Source organism: Anabrus simplex, chromosome 2, assembly GCF_040414725.1.
Source record: "Anabrus simplex isolate iqAnaSimp1 chromosome 2, ASM4041472v1, whole genome shotgun sequence".
Taxonomy (NCBI): Eukaryota; Metazoa; Arthropoda; class Insecta; order Orthoptera; family Tettigoniidae; genus Anabrus; species Anabrus simplex.
The window spans coordinates 377,242,700-377,264,515 of NC_090266.1; the positions used below are offsets into that span (position 1 = coordinate 377,242,700).

The 21,816-nt window shown below is 41.7% G+C and overlaps 1 protein-coding gene across 5 annotated transcripts in view; it reads left to right on the forward strand.

Moving 5' to 3' along the window:
* Positions 1–855: 855 nt before the first annotated feature.
* Drep4 (DNA fragmentation factor-related protein 4) overlaps positions 856–21,816 on the forward strand; it is a 247,298-nt gene continuing 226,337 nt past the window's right edge. For 3 of the 5 annotated variants that reach the window (XM_067140794.2, XM_067140796.2, XM_067140798.2), the window contains exons 1-2: positions 949–984; positions 17,369–17,527. In XM_067140794.2, coding sequence (XP_066996895.2) covers positions 17,417–17,527 — 111 coding nt within the window. In that variant the 5' untranslated portion in view covers positions 949–984; positions 17,369–17,416. Of the gene's footprint in view, positions 985–17,368; positions 17,528–21,816 lie in introns of all 5 variants that reach the window. The other 2 variants (XM_067140795.2, XM_067140797.2) reach the window with 2 other exon arrangements.

Consider the following 21,816-nt stretch of genomic DNA (forward strand, 5'->3'; position numbering starts at 1 on the left):
TCCTGTTCCGAATACTAACAATATGGTTCCAGCTTCTGATTATGTAGTTATTTTTCGACAGGAGGGACGTTCAGACTGGCAGAATTTCTTCCGACAAACTGCACAAGTCAAAGGTAAATTTTATTATCATTTACAACCAAGCCTTTTAGTTAAACCTTGGTTTATACGAGGATCTTATACTAGACGACATATTATTAACATCATTCGGTTACGGTTTAATCATGCCCTCACACCACAATATCGATCACGGTTCCATTTAACGCAAGATACCAACTGTCTGTGTGGTACAGATATACGTAATGGAGATTCTAATCACATCCTCTTTGAATGTTCTTTGTATGCTAACCAACGTAAAAAACTTATGGCTAACCTCCAGCGACTTAAGCAGGTTTTTCCTACCAGTGTTTCTTGTTTGCTCTGTAATCCTACAGAAGAGATTATTAGAGTGCTAAATTTGTTTCTAGATGAAGCCAAGATCGTGTTATAATTTTGTCTATAATATCCAGTGAGAATTATTCATGCTTTCTCAGGTTCCATTTGAGTGATTCCTCATATCATTAGTGTATTACTTATGAGTGCTATTTTGGATTCTTCGTGTGAGTGACGCTTTAAACGCAGTGTGATTGCAAGATTGGAAGTTTCCCGTATGACAACAGTCTATACTAGCAAAATGGGGTAGTTATGTGATATAGTGAAGTTTCGTGTTTTGTGTTTTTCTACTTGCAAGTTCAGGCTTCAATTATTGAATTGAAGTGTTTTCATTTAGACTAGTGTGTTTACATGCGTAAGCGAGTATTGACTGGGTGAAATGTCGTAGACACAGCCCAATAAGCATCAGCAAGCAAGCAAGCAAGCAAATATAGCCTTTCACGCGAAGCCCATTAAATTATCAAGACAAGACAAGAAATATAGTGTTGTATATGAATACCTATTCACCAAAAGCTACCTGTTGAATCTGGGTGCTGCATTTAAAATTTAATGAAGGTTGGTTTCCCATAAATTCAATTATTAAGGTATTTTAATTCTTCTGTGCTCCGTGAGAGGCGTTTGTTATTTTAGTTTTTCTCTGCTCCGTTTAGAGGCGTTTAATTATTTAGCCAGTGATACCCCCTTGCAGGTTGAGAACAAGGAGTTTTCCCCCTTAAAAAAAAAAAAAAAAAACGAAATCCTGCTGTCAGTTGATTTATCGTGATTTAATGTTATGAAAATCAGACAATGAGGTCTCTATTCGTTCGCTGTTGCATTTTTAAAAGTATGAAATGATTCAACGAGTTCGATAGCACCATTAATAATTCTGACCCATTTCCACAACGTTGGACGTATAATTATTATCAAAGGTGGAGTTGGTATTATCCCAGAATGAAAGGATGCTCAAAGAACCCGATTATCCTCAGTACGTAGTTGGAATCAGTTGTATCTTGTAAGAAGGATACAATTTCAGAGACGAGGAGATAACCTTTTCAGTGATGTTTCGGACAGAGTCGGCTGTATAGGAGTGACAGTTGAGTAGACTAGGCGGGTTATTTTTTTTATTTAATTTTTATAATGCTAGAATGATTGCTGGTACAAACTGGCTGGGGTTAGTAATGAGATGAAATCTTGTGTTTATAAATGGGAAGAGCTGAGGGAGACCTATGAGTCTGATCACATATGTGGTATTATTTCAATCACGGTAGCTGACGGCTGGAACACTGAACAGTATCTATTTACTGCATCTGTACTGTCTTGGATGGATGGCAAGGGGAGACCTGGCGTGTTCCTTGATTGTATTCCATATTGTAGTCCTACTTCAGATTTAAAAAAATAAATTATGAATGTTAGGCTATTACTAGCAGTTCTTACTAGCTTGTGGTCTGCTACAATTTTTTTAAGTAAATCAGGCAGTGAGAGAAGTAACAAAGTTCTTAATTCAATTTATCCTCAAACAACGTTTTACTACACTTTACAAATTTAGTACATATGGCATTTATAATAACAAAATTATTTAATCAGTGTGGAGAATTACCATTTTGGCACCAATATTATAAAAAAGAAAAGTCTACAAAGATTTAAGTTATGCTTCTTACCCTTCACTTCACTTGCCATGTTGCTCCTCGTAAGTCATAGGACTACAGGGAAGTTCCTCCATTTTTCCATTGCTAGCAGTCCTGAAGACGGTTTTCTGTGGTTTAACATTTTCACACCCGGCGAATGCTGTGATCGTACCTTAATAAAGGCCATGGCCGCTAACTTCCCAATCCTAGCCCTTTTCCATCCTCTTGTCTCTGAAAACCTCCGCCGATGTGTTAGTGCAGCGTTAAACCTCAAAGTTCCATTTAAACTGTGGTCTGTGCTTTCACTTCCGCAGTTTTTCCCCTTTTTTGTTTCTTCTTTTGCTACATAGGCCTACTCTTCCATACTTAACCTCCACGTCTTTTAACTCTCCATAAATGTCAGTCGTGTGGTATATTCGGTGGATCCTTCTACTCTTCTTGCACAGTTATTTTCTGTTTTGAACTGATTTGCTGTTGTCATTTAATTTCACTTGGGTTTTCATTGGACAGGATATCTGATTATTATAAGTTAACTTTCAAAGTGCATTGGAAGATTCATTTCATTAGCTGATTGGACGTGGAATTATTTACCTTTTCTGCCTTTCTAATTCAAACTCTTGACATCCTCATAAACACCTATATCTTGTGATATAATACAGTATCTTCCTTTCTTATCATTATTAACTTTTCTTTAACAATGGTGTTTACTCTCATTTTTATAATATTATTAATATTCAGTCCAGTAACATTGCTTCCTCTCTGATTTCTCTCTCTCTCACCATTATGGCTTAAATCTTTGAACTTTTAAGTGTCTGTCTTTTACCCCATGCTTTTTTAAACATTGTCTCCTAGGTTGAAGTATACAATTTAAAAAGTAGAATCTTATAAATCCTTACTAATCTCATAAGCTGCGATAGTAATGTTCATTGCCACTGCTGAGGACCGACACTGCGGCCATAATAAATATATTTATTTTTATTGTAAAATATTACAAAATGAACACCATGTTCCAAAGTAGCCATTTGAATGAACACTGCTATTGACTGAAATTAATTCACTGTGGTGTCAGTCCCAGAATTTAACATAGATTTCATCACCACGTGGGAGATAAAGTCTCCAAAACAATTCAACCATTGGTCTGACACAAAACAGTGGCTCCATTCTGCCGGACCGAGCTCTATGCTAAGCACCCTTATCATATTAGACCAGTGGGTTTTGTTGCTTGGCATGATGTAGGCCTACACAGACCAGTAAAGAAAGAGTGGTTCAGTAATAGCTTGTAGCATTGTCTGAGCAAGCGAGTAAGGTGCTAACAACAACAGAACATCTCCTCCATGCCGAAGACAGTGCCCTCTCATGTTGGTAGCTGAAGACAATACTTAAATTTTAACAGTATCACAGCAAGGGAGATCTATGATTAGTTGGAATAGAAGTTAAAAAGTAAAGGGTAGCATGTTCTGTACGTTTCTGGCCCCGCAGTGTAGGGGGCAACGCGATCGCCTGTCACCCGGTGGCCCCGGGTTTGATTCCTGGCTGGGTCAGGGGTTTTTAATTGTAAACGATTAATTTCCCTGGCCTGGGGAGTGGGTGTTTGTGTCGTCCTTAACATTCCTTTCTTTAAGTTCAACACTTTACACTTCCGCCATTTACAAAATACACACAGGTTCCTCACATATGGTGCAAGTAGGGGCAAAAGATCTTTCTAGGTCGACACTCCGAACAAATAGCAATTTTTTTATATTTTTTTATTTTATTTTTATTTTTTTAATGTTCTGTACATCAATCCTGATTGCTGTAAATGTCTTATATTATACTTTATCTTGGTTTGGAGTCACTGGATTTATGGCAACCCTAATTTTACTCGTAGTATCTTCATTGGCCATCTGCTTCCTCTCTCTCTCTCTTTCTCTCTCTCTCTCTCTCTCTCTCACACACCAATTGAGTAGCTGCGCAGGTTAGGTTACATAGCTGTCAGCTCGCATTCAGGAGATAGTGGGTTTGAACACTATTCTTGGCAGCTCTGAAGATGGTTTTGCATGGTTTCTTTCACACGAGCCAAATACTAGGGCTGTACCTTAATCAAGGCCATGGTTGATTCCATCCTACTTCTAGCCCTTTCCTGTCCTACTGCCACAAAAGAGTTTCCTCTCCTTTACTAACTTTCCTTGAGGAAAGTAATGGCAAACTACCTCTCCTTATTATACCTACTGCGCCTCATAGCCGCTGTTATTGGTTCTTGTTGTTTCCCTAGAACTACCTTTGGTAGTAGTGCTATTTGAGGATCCAACCAGCTTTTGGCCTGAAGACATAACAGACTCTTTAACTTCCTCTAAAAATGTCCTTGACATTTTAAAATTTGGTTTTTAAGCTTCAAATCTTCTAGATTAAGAGTTGAAAGAAATAAATCTGAAAATGCTTGAACGGGAAGTTGTCCAAAAAAAAAAAAAAGTGAAACTACGTACTTGTATTATTTTAAGTCCATGGCTGTTGCTAATGTTCAGAGTAGTCTCCTTCTGATGTGATACAGTGATTTTTAACATTCAATCCACATTTCAGAACACTCACTAAAGCTCTTACCTGAAGCAGTATTGTTAAGTTAATCCCCTGATTGGAAGTCATGTTTCTTTCTTTGAGGTGGAAGTTTAAGGATGTAAGATTCATTGAATAGGGTTGATGGCAGGACTTTAAATGCCTATTTCTTCTTTGAATGTTGTGTTGCACATGCTTTACATTCATTGTGCTTGTGTTGAATCCATTAGTTGCAAGTTGTAGTTTCATGTCAACAATTTTCTTATTTTGTGATCCTTAAAGATCAACAGTATGGTATTCTGAATTTACAGTGCACTGTTTACAAACTTCATAGTCATAAACAATGGCAGTTTTGTCAAAAACAATTAGCTGCATGATTTTTACTCGCACTTCATGAAACTTTTGCTCTTCTTGGCCTGCATTGTGTAGGCCTACTCTGATTTTTGGTTCATATTGGTGAAACCAGGACTCACATGTGATAAATATGTCCTTGAACTCTGTTTTGATCAGAAGCCTGTTAATCTATTGCTAGCATGTCATGACCCATTGAGATATCTGTTCCTTGTTAAGTATATTGGGAACCCATTAAACCACAACTTTTGCATGGCCCTAATCACTGCACATATTTGCTGATACACATAAAGATGAATAAGTAAGTTACTGTCCTCTAGCGTATTTGAAGTTTTAACTTATAGTTGCACGCATAAGAACGATTAGGAAGTCTCGCTTGCTGTGCATGATGCACCCCAGTAGAGTGGGGACAAACACAACGTTCAGCTCTGAAGTGCTTGCTCCATACATAAATATTGAGCGGTGATAGTTTATACCAAGAATTCACTCACAAGGAATTCTAAAAGCTACTGGAATGTGCACAATAATGGAATATTTTATGGGTGTTCCAGGAAGAAGGAAGACCTATAAAAAAAAAAAACCCTCAAAGCCCTAATATCCATAATTTTAAAGAACTTCATTGGTTTAAAAAGGAAAATGTGCAATGGGTAGCATAATCTTTTCTGGTCAAAATTGATGAAAGAGATGTTTATGAGGAAAATATTACCCCCTGCGGATGGGGGACGCACATGTAGAATACACCCGCGGTACCCCTTGCCTGTCGTAAGAGGCAACTAAAAGGGGCAACCTAGGCGCAGACATGGATTGCAGTTTGGTTCAATGTGTTGGACCTCCTGTAGATGGGAGGGACTGAATATATTCACAGGTAATCCCTGCCTGTCGTAGAAAGCGACCTAAAGGGTCATGTAGCCATGGTCCCCTCTTTATGTTTTTAATTGTTTTTTGAGGGTTAGTTGTAGACCTATTCAAATTTTTTTATGTGGGTGCTGCTCAGAGATGGGCCTCCTACGTGTGCAACTACGCTTGAAAGCCTGCGTAAGTAACCACCAGGAAACGGCAGGTGGGAGTGTCATGTACCCTTGCAGTAGTATCCGCCTGAGAACACAGGTCCCCGCACAGCTGAATGCCAGAAGGACATATTATTATTATTTGTTTTTTATTTTTTTCTCTATATTTTCTGCTCTGTACACGCTACGGGTTACATGCTATTGCGAGTGATTGGAGGAAGGGAGTCCTAGTGCTCATTGCCTCAGTCATCCCATATTAGGCATCATCCCCGGGCAGTACTGGCTATGACCAGGTGGGTATTGCCTTGGCAGCTTGGTTCGGCTACAGAGACCCCTGATCGGAGTGGGTGGCATTCGAGGAGGATGATTTCGGGCATGACATCAAAACCACTTCCGCCTGCCTCCTCGGGTAGTTCGCTACCCAAGTGTTTAACTTTTGATTCCCTAAGGGGCAACCCCTAGGGAACAAGCGCAGCGTATTATTCTGGGTTCCAGCTTCCCTAGGTTCCTGGTTGCTGCCAGATGGGCAAGATTTCAAGCTGGTCAAATCGATTCTTTTCGGTCGACACATCGAAGGTGTATACGGTGAACTTGAGGATCTTAAAAAATTTGCAAGGGTGGTTGGCTTCTGAAGACGAGCACTGCACTTCAAGCAGATCGGTTGCTTAAGTGTGACCACTTTCGCGACATCCCCGTCAAAGTGGAAGAGCACAAAACCTTGAATCTGGTTCGTGGAGTTATTTTCCACTGTAATCTCGTTCTGAACACTGACGATGAATTGATGGAAGACATGAAGCACCGTGGCGTGACACACGTCCGGCGCATTACGCGCAAAGTCAGCGGTGAAGACTTTGCCACGGGTGCGTTCATAGTCTCCTTCAAATTATCAGTGTTGCCAGAGAAAGTCAAGGTAACAACCTATCGTTGCGATGTGAGGCCGTACATCCTGCCTCCTATGCGATGCTATCAATGCCAGAGATTCGGACACATGGTATCTCGTTGTTCAAATCAGTCTGTGTGTGGTACATGTGGAAGAGTAGCTCACGGCGCGGAGGAGTGCACAATTCCGTACAAGTGTACTAACTGTTCTGGTCTTCATTCTCCTCGAGATTGGAACTGTCTGACCTATCTGAGTGAGAAGAAGATCCAGGAGATCAAGACCCTGGATGGTCTTCCCTACCAGGAAGCGCGCCGTAAGTTTAATTCTCTGAATGCACCGACCAAGACACTAGACATCAGCATGATAGCACAGTCTCTCCCAGTTTCGTCATTTTCAAGTGAAATACCTTCCCAGAAGATTGCTGCGCCCAAGGGAGCAGTTGCTCCTGAGAGCAACGCCACAAAGAGCAAGAGCTCAAATGCGGATCCATCCCGGCCTTCGGCCACCAATAAGCCTGTGCCGGCTAAGAAACCTACGCCGGCACAGCAGGGGAAGCAGACGTCTCCTTCCCTCAGGAGGTCGGCGAAAGCCGCGCCTTAGCCGGTGGAGGCGGCATCGTTGACCAGGACTGGGAAATCACCTCCCGGCCCGGCTAAACAAGAATCGACGGTGGGGAAGAAGAGCGCCCTTACAAGGCGTTCTTCCACTTCTCCTTCAAGTGGGGTCTCACGCCCTCCACCCGGAGGGTCTGAGTCTACGCCAGCGGGTTTTACTCCTGGAAAACCTGCACGCTACCCACGTAGGAAGAAACCCCACCCCTGGACTATGTCGAAGAAATTCGACGAGGTGATGCACATGGGGCATTTATCTCAATCTTCGGATGGGGATGTGAGTGTAAGTTAGGTAGCATTACGCTGCTTCTAACCTAAACCTCTGAAATCCACACCCACACTATGGCACTATTACAGTGGAATTGTAACAGTTATGATAGGCATCTTGCTGAGCTGCGCCAGCTCATTAGCGAGTATTCGGCGAGTATCGTCTGTATTCAAGAAACAAATTTCAGATCAGGTCATCATATGGTCTTGAGAAATTTTCGACTATGCTCGACAGAACGACATTATGCTCACCGGGCTTCCGGTGGCGTTGGCATTTTTTGTCTGTTCTGATACCTACAATGAAGAAATTCAACTAAGAACCCTGCTGGAGGCTGTAGCAGTTCGCTTTCCGCTGCCTGTCAAAGCAACAGTGTGTAATGTTTATTTTCCACCAGGCCAGCCTCTTAGCGTACATGATGTCACTGATCTTATAGATCAGCTTCCCCCTTCCTTCCCCTTATTGGGAAATTTTAATGTCCATCACCCCATATGGGGCTCTTAAGTGCCTTGCCCCAGGGGAAGGGAGTTGGAAACAATAACAGAGCTGGATTTATGTCTTTTGAACACAGGTGAACTAACTCATTTCAGTGTACGTTGCAGCACATACTCTCGCATAGACTTAAATCTATGCAGCCAAACGTTGGTTCCCCTGTTTCGGTGGAATACACACGACGATCTCTGTGACAGTGACAATATTCCCATTATTCTTACTTCGTTAAAACAAAAGTCTGTCAAGGCTCCTCCTCGATGGATTCTTAAACATGCTGATTGGCCAAAGTCGTCTGTGACATCACATACTCCATCATCTCAAGTGTGTACTAAACTTCGACGTATTTCGGGTATCCAAGGATCCTCTTCTATACTGGGAATTTCCATTGCAGGCAGTATCGTCACTGAACCACTCAATTGCTAACCATCTTGCAAGTCATTTCGCGGATGTGTCTGGCTCCGGGAATTACCATCGTGATTTCCTCGCTCTGAAGCGGGAGGCAGAATGTCATCAGCTTAGTTTTGCCACTCAAACTTCGGAGGACTATAACGTGCCCTTTACGGAGTGGGAAATCCACAGCGCCTTGGCGCTTTGCAAGGACACGTCTCCTGGGCCAGACAATGTCCATAACCAGATGTTGAAACACCTTAATGAGGATAGTCTATTCTATCTCCTTCGAGTGTTCAACCGAATATGGATAGAGGGTGAGATTCTGTCTCTGGCGTGATTCTGTCCTCAAGCCTGACAAAAATCCTAAGTATGCTGGAAGCTATAGACCTATTTGTCTCACTAACTGTTTGTGTAAGCTATTTGAGAGGATGGTAAATCGCCAACTTGTGTGGTGTCTGGAGAAATGCAGACTTTTGTCCGAGTACCAATGTGGTACTCGACCACTGACCACCTGGTACACCTGGAGAGTTCTATCCAGGATGCATTTCTCTGCAAAGAGCATTTGGTGGCTGTTTTCTTCGACTTTAGAAAAGGCCTGACACCACATGGTGATATGGCATCCTTTCAGCCCTGCATCAGTGGAGATTCCGAGGTAACTTGCCGGTATTTACTGCAAATTTTTTGTCCCTCCGTCTATTCCGTGTCCAAGTTGGGAGGGCATATTCGCAATACCACGTTCAAGAAAATGGAGTCCCACAGGGATTGGTTCTTAGTGTCACTCTGTTTGCGATTGCCATAAACGGTATTGTCGCTGCTGCTGGTTCAGCAGTAATACCGTCGCTATATGTGGACGATTTTGCTCTGCATTATAGCTCGCTTAATATGGCGGTCGCAGAGCGGCAATTACAGCAAGCTATTAGGAGATTGGAATGGTGGACTTTAGAACTTGACTTTCGGTTTTAAAGCGAGAAGACCACTGTTGTCCACTTTTGCCGGAAGCGAACTCTTCATGCGGATCTTGAGCTTTTCTTAGGGAATGTTGCTCTTCCTGTAGTTGACATTTACTTATTTCTTGGGCTCCTTTTCAATAGCAAATTATCGTGGGAGCCACATGTATGGCAGTTGAAATTACATTGCACCAAGAAGTTGAATATCATGAAGTTTCTTAGCAGCACTATTTGGGGTGCAGACCACATGGTGCTCCTACGAGTTTATAGGCCACATATATTATCCAGGTTAGACTTCGGCAGTGCAGCATATGGATCAGCAAGGCAAAGCGTCCTTGTGCCCCTGAATAGCATCCACCACAGCGGGGTTAGGTTGACGATGGGAGCTTCTCATACAAGCCCCATTGCTAGCCTGCTCGCTGAATCTGGTGTGCTGCCTTTTTTGCCTGAGGCGCCAGCAAATGCTTCTGTTCTATGCTGCAAATTTGCGACAGATGCCACTTCACCCAAGGTATCCTTGCGTATTTCACAATGGAAACCGTCCACTGTACGATGCTCATCCTCGAGCAAAGCGGCCGGTTGGTATATGTCACAGAATGTTTGCTGTACCTTCGGTTCCCTGCCTTGTCAGACAACCAAGTGGGGTAGCTCCGTGGATAATACGACGACCTGAAATAACCTGGATCTGCACACTGGCCTGAAGGAAAACACGGACCTTTCGATTTATCGGAGGCTCTTTCTGTCCGTTGTTGGTCAGTATCCAGGTTCAGTCGTCGTTTACACGGATGGTTCAAGGACAGAAACGAAGGTGGACTGTGCGTTCGTCGTCGACAATGATAGGTTTCTTTTTGCTCTCCCGGAAACCTCTAGTGTGTACACATCAGAGCTCATGCTATCTGTGAAGCTCTGCATTACGCACTGTCTGATGAGTGCCGACACTTTCTTCTGTGTACTGAATCCTTGAGCTCGCTACAGTCTATTGATACCTGTTTCCCTCGGCAACCTCTGGTGCAGCGAATCCAGGACCTGCTGGCCAGGTGTTCGGATGCTGGCACCAGAATCACGTTCATGTGGCTCCCAAGCCACATGGTTGTAGAGGTAAACGAGTTAGCAGATAAGGCTGCCAAGGAGGCAGTAACACTGCCGCTGTTGCCTTACAAGTTCCAGCAAGTTATTTTTGCACTCAGCTGAGACATCTGGTTATGTCCCATTGGGAGATTGAGTGACAGGCCATACCATTTCCAAATAAGCTGAGAGCGATAAAAGGAACAACAAAGGTATGGAGGACTTCCCTTCGGGCTTCTCGGAGGGAAGCAGTGGTATTATGTCGTCTTTGGACGGCCACAGTATACTAACACGCTCCTATTTACTGAAGGGAGAATCCCCTCCAGTGTGTACTTGCGGAGATCATCTTACCGTGGTACACATCCTTACGGAGTGTGTGGACCTGGTCGTTCTGCGCCGCAGGCTTAACCTCCTGAGTACAATCTCCCTCATCCTGCGAGATGACGAGCAGTCAGCAAACCTCGTCATCCGTTTATTGAGGGATAGTGGTCTTTTTTATCGTGTGTAATGATGCCCTTTGTCTTAGTGTATTTGTGTTAACTGCACTTTTATCCAATTGACTTTATTTCAGTTCGTGTTTGCATGTTTTAATGTGTTATTTTAACTTTTAACTTCCCTGTGGGAATCAACACCTATATCATCTGATGGCCAAGCAGGCATCAATTTTTGGTAATGAGACAAAGTCTCTCATAGTGCATTGGCACTGCCGGTGGCTCCAAGTAGCCTACGTAGTGGCCTCCACGGTATGCACTAGCCATGCGTCTTGGTGGCTGTGCTATGTACCAACTGATGAGCCCAACTTAGCACACGGGGGTGAAACACTAGCAACCAGGAATGAGTTAGCTGGAAAATTTATAATGTCCAATAACAGACTATTTATATTGGTATTAGACATGAAAGTAGCGAGAATGATTGCTGGTACAAACAGGTGGGAACAATGGCAGGAGGGTACTCATAATGAAGAGATAAATGCTAAGTTAGGAATGAGCTTGATGGAAGCTGTATGCATTAACCAGCGTAGGTGGTGGGATCATGTGAGGTGAGTGGAGGAGGATAGGTAAGAGAAGTGGTGGGAGACCAAAATGACATCGGTTAGACTCAGTTTCTAATGATTTAAAGATAAGAGTTATAGAACTAAACGAGGCCACAGAACTAGTTGCAAATAGAGGATTGTGGTGGCATTTATTAGATTCACAGAGGCTTGCAGACTGAACACGTGAAAGGCATAATGATCTATAATGAAGATATATGTATGATGTTTTTAAAAACTCTAATCCTGCTTTACATCTTTTGGATTCTTCTTGACATTTGACCTTCAGATAATTCTACCTCAGATATATATTTTTTTGTGTCCTGGACGATTACTTGCAATGCTGCGCTGTTTTGGTAGAATTACTGCCTGCACTCACCAACCTTAGTAGCATTATTAGGAAATAGAATTTAAGGAAATCTTGTTTGGAATTCCTTTCAGAGGAGAGATGTGTTCATTGTGATATGCTGGAACCCACCATCCTGCCCCAAATACTGCATTTACTTTTATAACCTAAGGAAGAGCACTCGCCATTGTCCATTGCTAAACTACAAACTTGCATTCCTACTGGCCAACATGAAGGCGCATGTCATTCACATCAGTCATAATAACTAGATTGCATTACCAACCCCAGCAGAATAAAGACACAAAGAAACAAGACATATAAAGGAAACAATGCTGATTACAGGATAGGAATGATTTTAAATCAAACTTACCTTATATATTATAGGTTTCTTTTTGCTCTCCCGGAAACCTTTAGTGTGTACACATCAGAGCTCATGCTATCTGTAAATCAAGAAAAAATCAAGGAAAAAACTTACCTTAGGCGGGCTGAGCAGCTCAGGTGGTTGAGGTGCTGGCCTTCTTACCCCAACTTGGCAGGTTCGAATCTGGCTCAGTCCGGTGGTATTTGAAGGTGCTCAAATACGTCAGCCTTATGTTGTAGATTTACTGGCACGTAAAAGAACTCCTGCGGGACAAAATTCCGGCACCTCTGCATCTCCGAAAACCATAAAAGTAGTTAGTGGGATGTGAAGCAAATAACATTATTATTATTATTATTATTATTATTATTATTATTATTATTATTATTATTATTATTATTATTATTATTATTAAACTTACCTTAATGCAGAGGAGGGTACAGTGCTGCTGTAGTGGTGATAAGGAATTCGTGCGCTCTCCGTTCTAGGGTGAAGGAGGTTTTGAACAGAGATTCGACAAGATATCCCACAAAGTTCTTGAATGCATAGATATCACCCTCAAACACTGAGTGCTGTGAAAAAGTGCTGGAGAAAGTTGTAATTCAGCTTTGCACCACCAGACCCTACGGAATGCGCTTTAATCTCCCAATGTCAATCTCAGTTATGGAGAAAGAATTACTAGTGCAGACCAATGGTGTCTGTATAAGGGAAACTACCAGGCAAAACTAGAGGCCTAACCTCTTTGCTTGTCCCCAAATCACTGCTCTTGTCCACCCCTACCCTAACCTATTCCGACTAATGGTCTTGTCCACCCATACCCTAATCTATCCAGACCAATGGTTTTGTCCACCCCTATCCTAACCAATCCAAACCAATGGTGCTTCTACAGGAAACTAGAGGCCCAATGCCGCTTCATAGCGGCTCTAACCTTGGGCCCTTTGCTTGTCCCCAAATTGGTCTTGTCCATCCCTACCTTAACCAATCCAGACCAATGATCTTGTCCAGGCCAATGGAATTTACACAGGAAACTAGAGGCCTAATGCCGCTTCGTGTCAACTCTAACCTGGGGGCTTATGCCCCCAAACCCCCTTTGCTTGTCCCAAAATCTCTGGTCTTGTCTACCCCTACCCTAACTAGTTCTTAACTAGAGAGGTTGACAGCCTTGTCGACCTCCCCAAACACGTCCCCCACGAGAAAGCAGCAAGAAGTAAACAAAAGACAGTCATTCCGCACAGAACCGAGGCACTAATATTGGTGAGCATAAACGGTAGTAATGATGCTGTTCCTTTTTAATTGAACATCTGGTAGCTAAGATTTTGATAATAGAATGGGCTGTGTTTTAAAAGTATAGACACTGCCTGAATTTCAATACCTCCCTCCTCCAAGGTGACTAACACTTACTAATTGAATTTCAGAAATGGTAACCCACTGTCAAAATGCATGCATAACTGCACCTCACTGAGCCTCAAGTCTGTACAACTGTGTGGTGGTGAGGATCAGTTGTCACTCAGACCATTGAGTAAAGATTTATACAATACAGTGAGATGTTATGCTTACTGTTTATCGATTGAATGTTTCTCCTGTTCCACTAGGGAACAGGAATTTAGTTTATTTATGTGAATATAGACAATAAGCAGTACTCACGAATGCAATTTATGCTATGCCTCACTGATTGCTGATGAATTACATAATGTGATCCAAATTTTCTGCATAATACTGGACTACAGCAAGCCAAGTTCTCCACCGCATTATTACTGGGGTGGGTGGCAGTGATACATTGGGATTTTTAGTCTTGAATACATGAATTCTTCTCGGTGACTTAATGAACACTTTTTCCCATTAGAAACCAATTTATCCACATTAGTTTATACTGCTCTCATTTCTTCACAGTCTTTGTAAACCATGTGCAATGCATGTAATATGGTTTATTTTAGGATAATCAACAACAAGACCTGCAGTTGCCTTCTTCATATATGCTCAGCATCTATCAATAACAGTAAAACATTGTCAAACTTCACACCATGTGGCTACAATATTTGCATCGCTTCATGAAATAAGCTGCCAACCGTCACATGGTTCTCAGTAGTCATTTCTTGGGTTGTTAGCAGAAAATATTTCTTCAAAATCACTTATTTTTTTAAAAAATACCTCTACAATGGCATTCCCAACTTTCCTACCAGAAGAGTCTGAAGTTTTGTCTAATGTAACCCAGATTTTCTCATTTTCACACACTGAACAAATTTGGTGTAGAGGGTTTTTTTTTTTTTTTTTTTTTGCTAGTTGCTTTACGTCGCACCGACACAGATAGGTCTTATGGCAACGATGGGACTGGAAAGGGCTAGGAGTGGGAAGGAAGCGGCCGTGGCCTTAATTAAGGTACAGCCCCAGCATTTGCCTGGTGTGAAAATGGGAAACCACGGAAAACCATTTTCAGGGCTGCCGACAGTGGGGTTCGAACCTACTGTCTCCCGAATCCTGGATACTGGCCGCACTTAAGCGACTGCAGCTATCGAGCTCGGTGGTGTAGAGTTTTTTAGTAATACATTAGGTGATACTTTTTCCTCAACATTGACTCTTCAGGAGTGTCAAGATTTGAATACGTGGAGAGAAATTTCCTTAACACTGGATTATTTACCTTAGAAAGAGCTATGTCAGCTGACACAATTGCCCTACATAAATCTTCACAATAAACTGATATCAGGTCCTGAAGAAGAACTTGGAAGTGGATCGCTAATTAGAGCTTGTTTTATATTCAGGCACGAAACTGCAGCGATATGTTTCTTGCCCTCCAGGTGTTGTGTAATTTGAGCTCGCTGTTCAGCATTTATTGCTTTCCTACATGGTTGCATACCTATCAAGTATTCCGGTTTTTCCGTAAAATCTACAGATTTTGAGTGTGTTTTATGGTTGTATGGATGAACAACATCATTGTATGGATTTTGAATATCTGCACTTGGTTTCACATTATGCGGTCAAATCTGATTTGTTTGACTTTTGATAGTAGCTGGTAATACGAAATGCATTGTTTGAAATTCGACCGGTAAATGTATCGATTATCACCATGCTTTTGTCACCTGTTCGACCTCAACTAATACGTCATTCACTGAGATGTTCCCAAACAAGTAGCCGACTGCGATTTTGAAGAAAAGAAATCCGTGAAAAGTAGCAGGCTGTGAATTTATATATAACAACTTTAGTAACTGCGTTGTGCTTCATAGCAGCTGAAAGGCATTGTTTGTGTGTGGGTGTGAGTAACATTGGCGGTAGTTCTGAAACTCGTGGAATTTTGTGACGAATTTGGAAGCGATTTAGTATTTTTAGTGGTGTTCGTAATGAGTTCAACTAAGAAACGATACTGTCAGTCTTTTAGGGAGGCATATTCTGTTCAATTTCCTTGTTTTATACAACCTGTGACAATAAAGTTCAGTGAATGAAGTCAGAATGGTCGATCCGGCAACACTGGCGACACGCAACGCTGCACCTGCGTAGCAGCAGGTTTTGACCACCTGCTCCCAACGTTGTTCAGTTGAGCATCGTGTGTGTGCCATGTAAGACCTGTTTGACACAGTGTGTGTTCAGTGCATTGGTTCTGAACTGCGAACAGGAACATGAACAACCAAAAGATTAATGTACAGTTTTGTTTTAAGCTTGGCAAGACACCGAAAGAAATTCATGCGATGCTGGTACATGTTTATGAAGATCAAGCACTGTCCTTGAAATGTGTGTATGAGTGGTTTGCCCGTTTTCGAGGAGGCTGGGAAATTGTTTCTGACAACCCCCGTAGTGGAAGACCGGCGACCGCCGTCAGTGACGAAAACATTGAGAAGGTGAGGACATTAATCATGAATGATCAGCGATTAACTGTGCGCATGATAGCGGATGAACTGCAGATTAATCGTGAATCCGTGCGACAAATCGTTACCCAAAAGTTAGGGAAGAGGAAGACGTATTCTCATCTTGTGCCACATCACTTGACTGACGATCAGAAGCAGGCACGTTTAGAGGCTTCACAGGATTTTGTTGAAACGGCGGATGTGACACCAAATTGCTTGAACTTTATCATCACTGAGGATGAAACCTGGTGTCTCAGGTACGACCCTAAAACGAAACGGCAAAGCATGGAATGGTGTTCTCTGGGATCCCCTCATCAGAAAAAGGTCAGAGCCAAAATGTCACACATCAAAACGATGCTCATCATCTTTTTCGATAGTCAAGGCATTATCCACAAGGAATTTCTACCTGAGGGAACGACATTGACTGCTGCACGGTACATTGAAATTTTGGCCCGTTTCGTGAAACGTCTACGCAGGGTACAACCCCAGTATGCACAACAAGGTTCATGGTTTTTTGTCCATGACAACGCTCACCCACATACAGCTAATATTGACAAACAGTTCATGCAAAAAAGGGGGTGGTGCAACTTGAACACCTCCCATACTCACCAGAGCTCAATCCTCCAGACTTCTTCCTATTTTCGCAACTGAAACTCGCTTTGAAAGGAAAGAGATTTGATTATATTCCTGACATCCAACGAAATGTGACGAGGCTTTTGAACACCATCCTTAAAGAAGCCTTCTTGCAAAGTTTCGAGGACATGTACCGCCGATCTCAGCAGTGCATAGTTATAGGAGGGGACTATTTCGAAGGACAGTAAGGTCACTGTTGTGCATTGTTCATCTATGTTGGTAGTACTGGACTATTCACCGAACTTTATTGTTGCAGGTTGTACGATCACGGAAGGTGTTCTCAGTGTTATTTGGAAACAGATAAGCACTCATCAAGATGTAACTTTGTGTAAATATTATTTTCATAAATATTTCTATTATATATATATTATTTGTATTAGTATTGTTTATAATCTTCCCTCTTTCCGTCCTTTTTCATTATGTCTTAAGACTTTGCGACGCATGTGCGTGTTGTTAAAAATTTTCTGCTTTAGGATCGTCCGGATTTATCTTTTTGAAAGTTGGCAGGTATGTGGTTGGCAGAACAGGATGCGTCCATCTGAATTAAAATTATCCTTAAGATGTTGCTGCAGATGATAACTTGTTGCATTTACTTTAGGCATTGTAGTATTGCGTTGGACTTCACAGCACTAGAAATGAACTACATATGAGTGATACTGATCTGGTCTCATGCAGTTGGGAGGAAGGTCAGACACGTGGTGCAAAATGGCTATGGACAAGAAAATCCCCAACTTCTACGGTGAGTGTGAACTATAAGGTAAGAAACACACAGCTGCAAGCTGATGTACAGACATAGAATAACATAAAAAAAGCAAAGCAAAGTCATCTCTGTACAGGCCATGAAGGCACTTGGAGGGGTGGAAGGTAAAGGCTTCCACTACCCGTAACCTCGGCACTTGATGAGGTAGAGTGGTTAGCTCTACGCCCGGCCACCTTCGCCCCCAGAAATTAACCTTGTACTCATTTCTGGTGTAGGCTGAGTGAACCTCAGGGCCATGTGCACCTCCGGAAGTGGAAATCTCGTTTCTTAAATTTTACGACTTCCTGACGGGGATTCAAACCCACGTCCTTCCGAGCGAACCGAGCACGCCTTTACCGCCTCGGCCAGGCAGCCCCTAATAGAATAATATACTGTTACGAATAAAACTCCATCTGTTTCATTATTCTCACTTATTTCAGGATGTCCTAATAAATGCACACACACACACACATATTTAAACACAAACAATTCTAACCAGTTATGAATGGCCACACTAATTAAAAGTATATTTACAAATCTCTCTACCTTATGGCGCAGCAAGGGTCCAGTTCGTTCCTTTACCTGGGACACTAATCCTTACTTTCACTTTCCCCCAAGTCCAGTCACCACCTACAGCCTCTGTGCGTAGACAGCTGGATTTGAACACAGTGCCCCTGGCTATAAAACACACGACGACTGTTCGTCGGTTCGACTCCAGTGAGAGTCCAGTACCTCACACAGTTCCATGCAGTGAACAACTAAACAGCTCAAAAGTACTCAACAACAGGACGATACCCACAACAATGAACATTAACACAGCTCCATTTATCCTTGCACTCACGATAGCTTGTTTCCTCGCTGGCTCACAGCAATCCTCGTAGTCCCCAGAATTACACAAACACACAGTACAGACTTCTGTTCTGTCGCCTCCACTTACACACTGACTGGTCTCTCAGACACCACAACAGCAGCTCCTGGTTCATACCTCGGTGGGACACTAGCGACAGCCAACACCTCTGTCGCCTTCAGCACAGGCACCAAACCCCAACACACAGAGTCTCACACGGAGTCCAACACTTGACTGACTGTCCGCGGCTAGTGTCCCTTTTTATAGCTCGCGTAATTTGATCCAGAAATTTCACGATGTCACTACAGGCAGAACATTGCCATTGCATCTCCAAGGAACTCACAGGTAAGCCGGCTCCACCCCACAGGCCGGCTGGGAGATTCCAGGTCATCTGAGTCACCAGCCCCTTCTTGGAAGTACCAAAAGGAGCTACCACGGGGCTGGCACGTAACAATACACTTTGCATTTGTGGCAGCGGATATTTATGTTAAGCTTAGATAGCTTGCAGGTTGTTCCCTGTTTAAGTAACATAAAATAGAAATGCAATAAACTGACAGATCTAGCATATTGATATATAATGTAAATATTATGTCCTAATAACTGAAAAATGGGAATTTTATATAATTATAGAATAAATGTTTAAAATATGTATTTACATAAAAAAAATATGTTTATTTACCAAATAATCTGAGCTCCAGTGATTATAATAAAGCCACTGTTGCCATGAAAACTGGAATTTTAATTTCTAAGCATGGAAAAAAATTATGTAACTGAAATAATGAAATATTGACAAAAGTATAGCTTGGTGCTCCTTAGCCCAGAAAAAGATTGGTGGAAAGTTACTGTATGCCCACCAATAACTGGATTCATCATCATCAAGGATTTCGTGCAGTGAATGGTGTGTTGCAATAAAAATTACATTTAATGTTTCTGTTGTAAGGACTATTCCAGGCAGAACCTAGGACAACAACCTCTGTCGTAGATGGATCAGGGAGAAAGAAATACTGGCACACTTTATGGTGAAGTACTGAGGCACTCACTTCACCATAAACTAAGATCTTTCCATGGTTTTCCATTTTCACACCAGGCAAATGTTGAGGCTGTACCTTAATTAAGGCTATAGTCGCACTCTTCGTACTCCTAGCCCCTCCCTATCCCATCGTCACCGTAAAACCTATCTGTATCAGTGCAATGTAAAGGAAATTGTAAAAAAAACCTAAGATAGTTGATTGCAGAAGAGCTCCGAAAGGAAAACTTCAGTATGCATGAAGTAGTTCAAAGTATATCTTTGACTGGCAACACATGGTGAATCAATATGATACATAACAGAAATAACAAGGGAGGATTTAGTATCGATCCCACTGTGCGATTCAAATACCATACAGGGTAATTGGAGGAAGTTCTAGAAAAAAGGACATCTATGAGACGACAATGCCTTTCTACTGGTAGAAGTGCCGGGCTGAGTGGCTCAGACGGTTGAGGCGCTGGCCTTCTGACCCCAACTTGGCAGGTTCGAACCTGGCTCAGTCCGGTGGTATTTGAAGGTGCTCAAATACGTCAGCCTCGTGTCGGTAGATTTACTGGCACGTAAAAAGAACTCCCGCAGGACTAAATTCCGGCACCTCGGCGTCTCCGAAGACCTTAAAATAGTAGTTAGTGGGACGTAAAGCAAATAACATTATTATTATTATTATTATTATTATTATTATTATTATTATTATTATTATTATTATTATTATTATTATTATTATTACTAGCAGAAGTACCAGCCTGACAATATCAAAAGTTTTGCATTGATGGTTGGTGCACGTGGTACCATCCCAGATTTCTTTATAAAATTCTGGAAAGGGTTTCAGCTGCCTTTGAAATGTGTCAGTAAACTTGTCATTCCTCTGATTCGAGGATTTGTGAACTCCAATCTCAATTATACAGACCTGCTTGATTTTATGATACAGTGAAACGTTGTTAGTGCGTTCCTCATTAACACGTTTTCCTGCTTAGCATGTCGTAAATTCGAAGTTCCGATTCTCATCGTATCAAATCTGTAATATAAAAGGTACCTCACTTATCGGGTCACAAACTTTTGCTATTACCGCTTAGTACGATCACATTTTTCCTAGATCTGAAAATGTTACTGTATTTTTCATCCCTTCTGAAAGAAACGTGATTTCCAGCTCGGGTGAGGGCTGTCGCCACAGTTGCGTGATTATGGGAAAGGCCTTCCTGAACTACAAAGGATAAGTTGTACTTTCGGGGAGCAAGCTGTTAGCCTCAGGAATGTTCAGTTTTGCTTGCTGGTTAGCAGCGAGATTGATGAATAGCAGAGTGAGCCTGTTTGTACTTGTATTTCACATTCAATTCAGATTGTAGAAATGTATTTTGTGTTGAGTGGTACAGTGAGGTGTAGCTAATATTTGATGCATGATACAGTAGCCTGTATCTGGATTAGGAACATAATCGTGTGAAATTGACTAGCGTGGTACATATTTGTCTTGTGATAGTTTCATTATGGATATGGAAAATGTTGTAAAATTCCTTAATAATCAAGACAAAATTAAAATCTGTCAGAAAATGGACTGGCATAAGCGTGTGGAGGTCGCGAATGTTGAAACTCGAACCTTCGAGTTTCGACTCGATCCCTCAAGTTGATCGACGTTTTCTTCCATTCAGAATGATGGCCAAAGTCATTCCTCGCAGTTGCATATGGTGTTCCAATTCATCGCCTAAGAGTGTGACCAGAAAATGATGTTTAATAACTCACTGCTCCGAAATCAAAGGCTTCTATTACTATTTGTTTTGGAAAGAGGTGTGATCTGCAATAATAGTTCAGTATTTTTGTTGGCTCCTGTGCACATGTTTTCATGTGTGTTGTCTGGTGTTTTTTACACCTTTCAGTGTACTGGTACTTGCCATTTTATAATCCCCAGCAGAAAATGATTTTTTATTTGTTCTGTCTTGTTTTTTTACACCTATTATAAATGGTAGATAGGCCTATAGTTTTCACTGTACCTGCAGATACATGACGTAAAATGCCCTCACGTCAGAATAAATCGTATCTAGTGTTTCCATATCCCTGTTGGATAGTTTTTATTTGTATATTCATTAGTACATTTTCTCGCTTAACATGTTCTTTTTCTTTGTCCCCTGCAGAAACGTCCTAATGAGATTTTACTGTAGCCTATGTACATACAATTTTTTTCCTTTAATATATACAGACAAAACCATTTATTGCGACATTGTTTTTAACGACGTATTGGATATAATGGCAAAATCTAGTGGTCCTGTCTAAATCCTATATAAACACTGTATTTAAAAAACGCTTAGCACGACATCATTTATTACAACATATCATATAAAATGGCCCATTTTTATCATATTTTCGTAGAAATGTATCAACTATAACGTCCAATGTTGTTTCTCTTTGTTTGTTACACGTTTGAGGATTGCTGACAACTTAAAG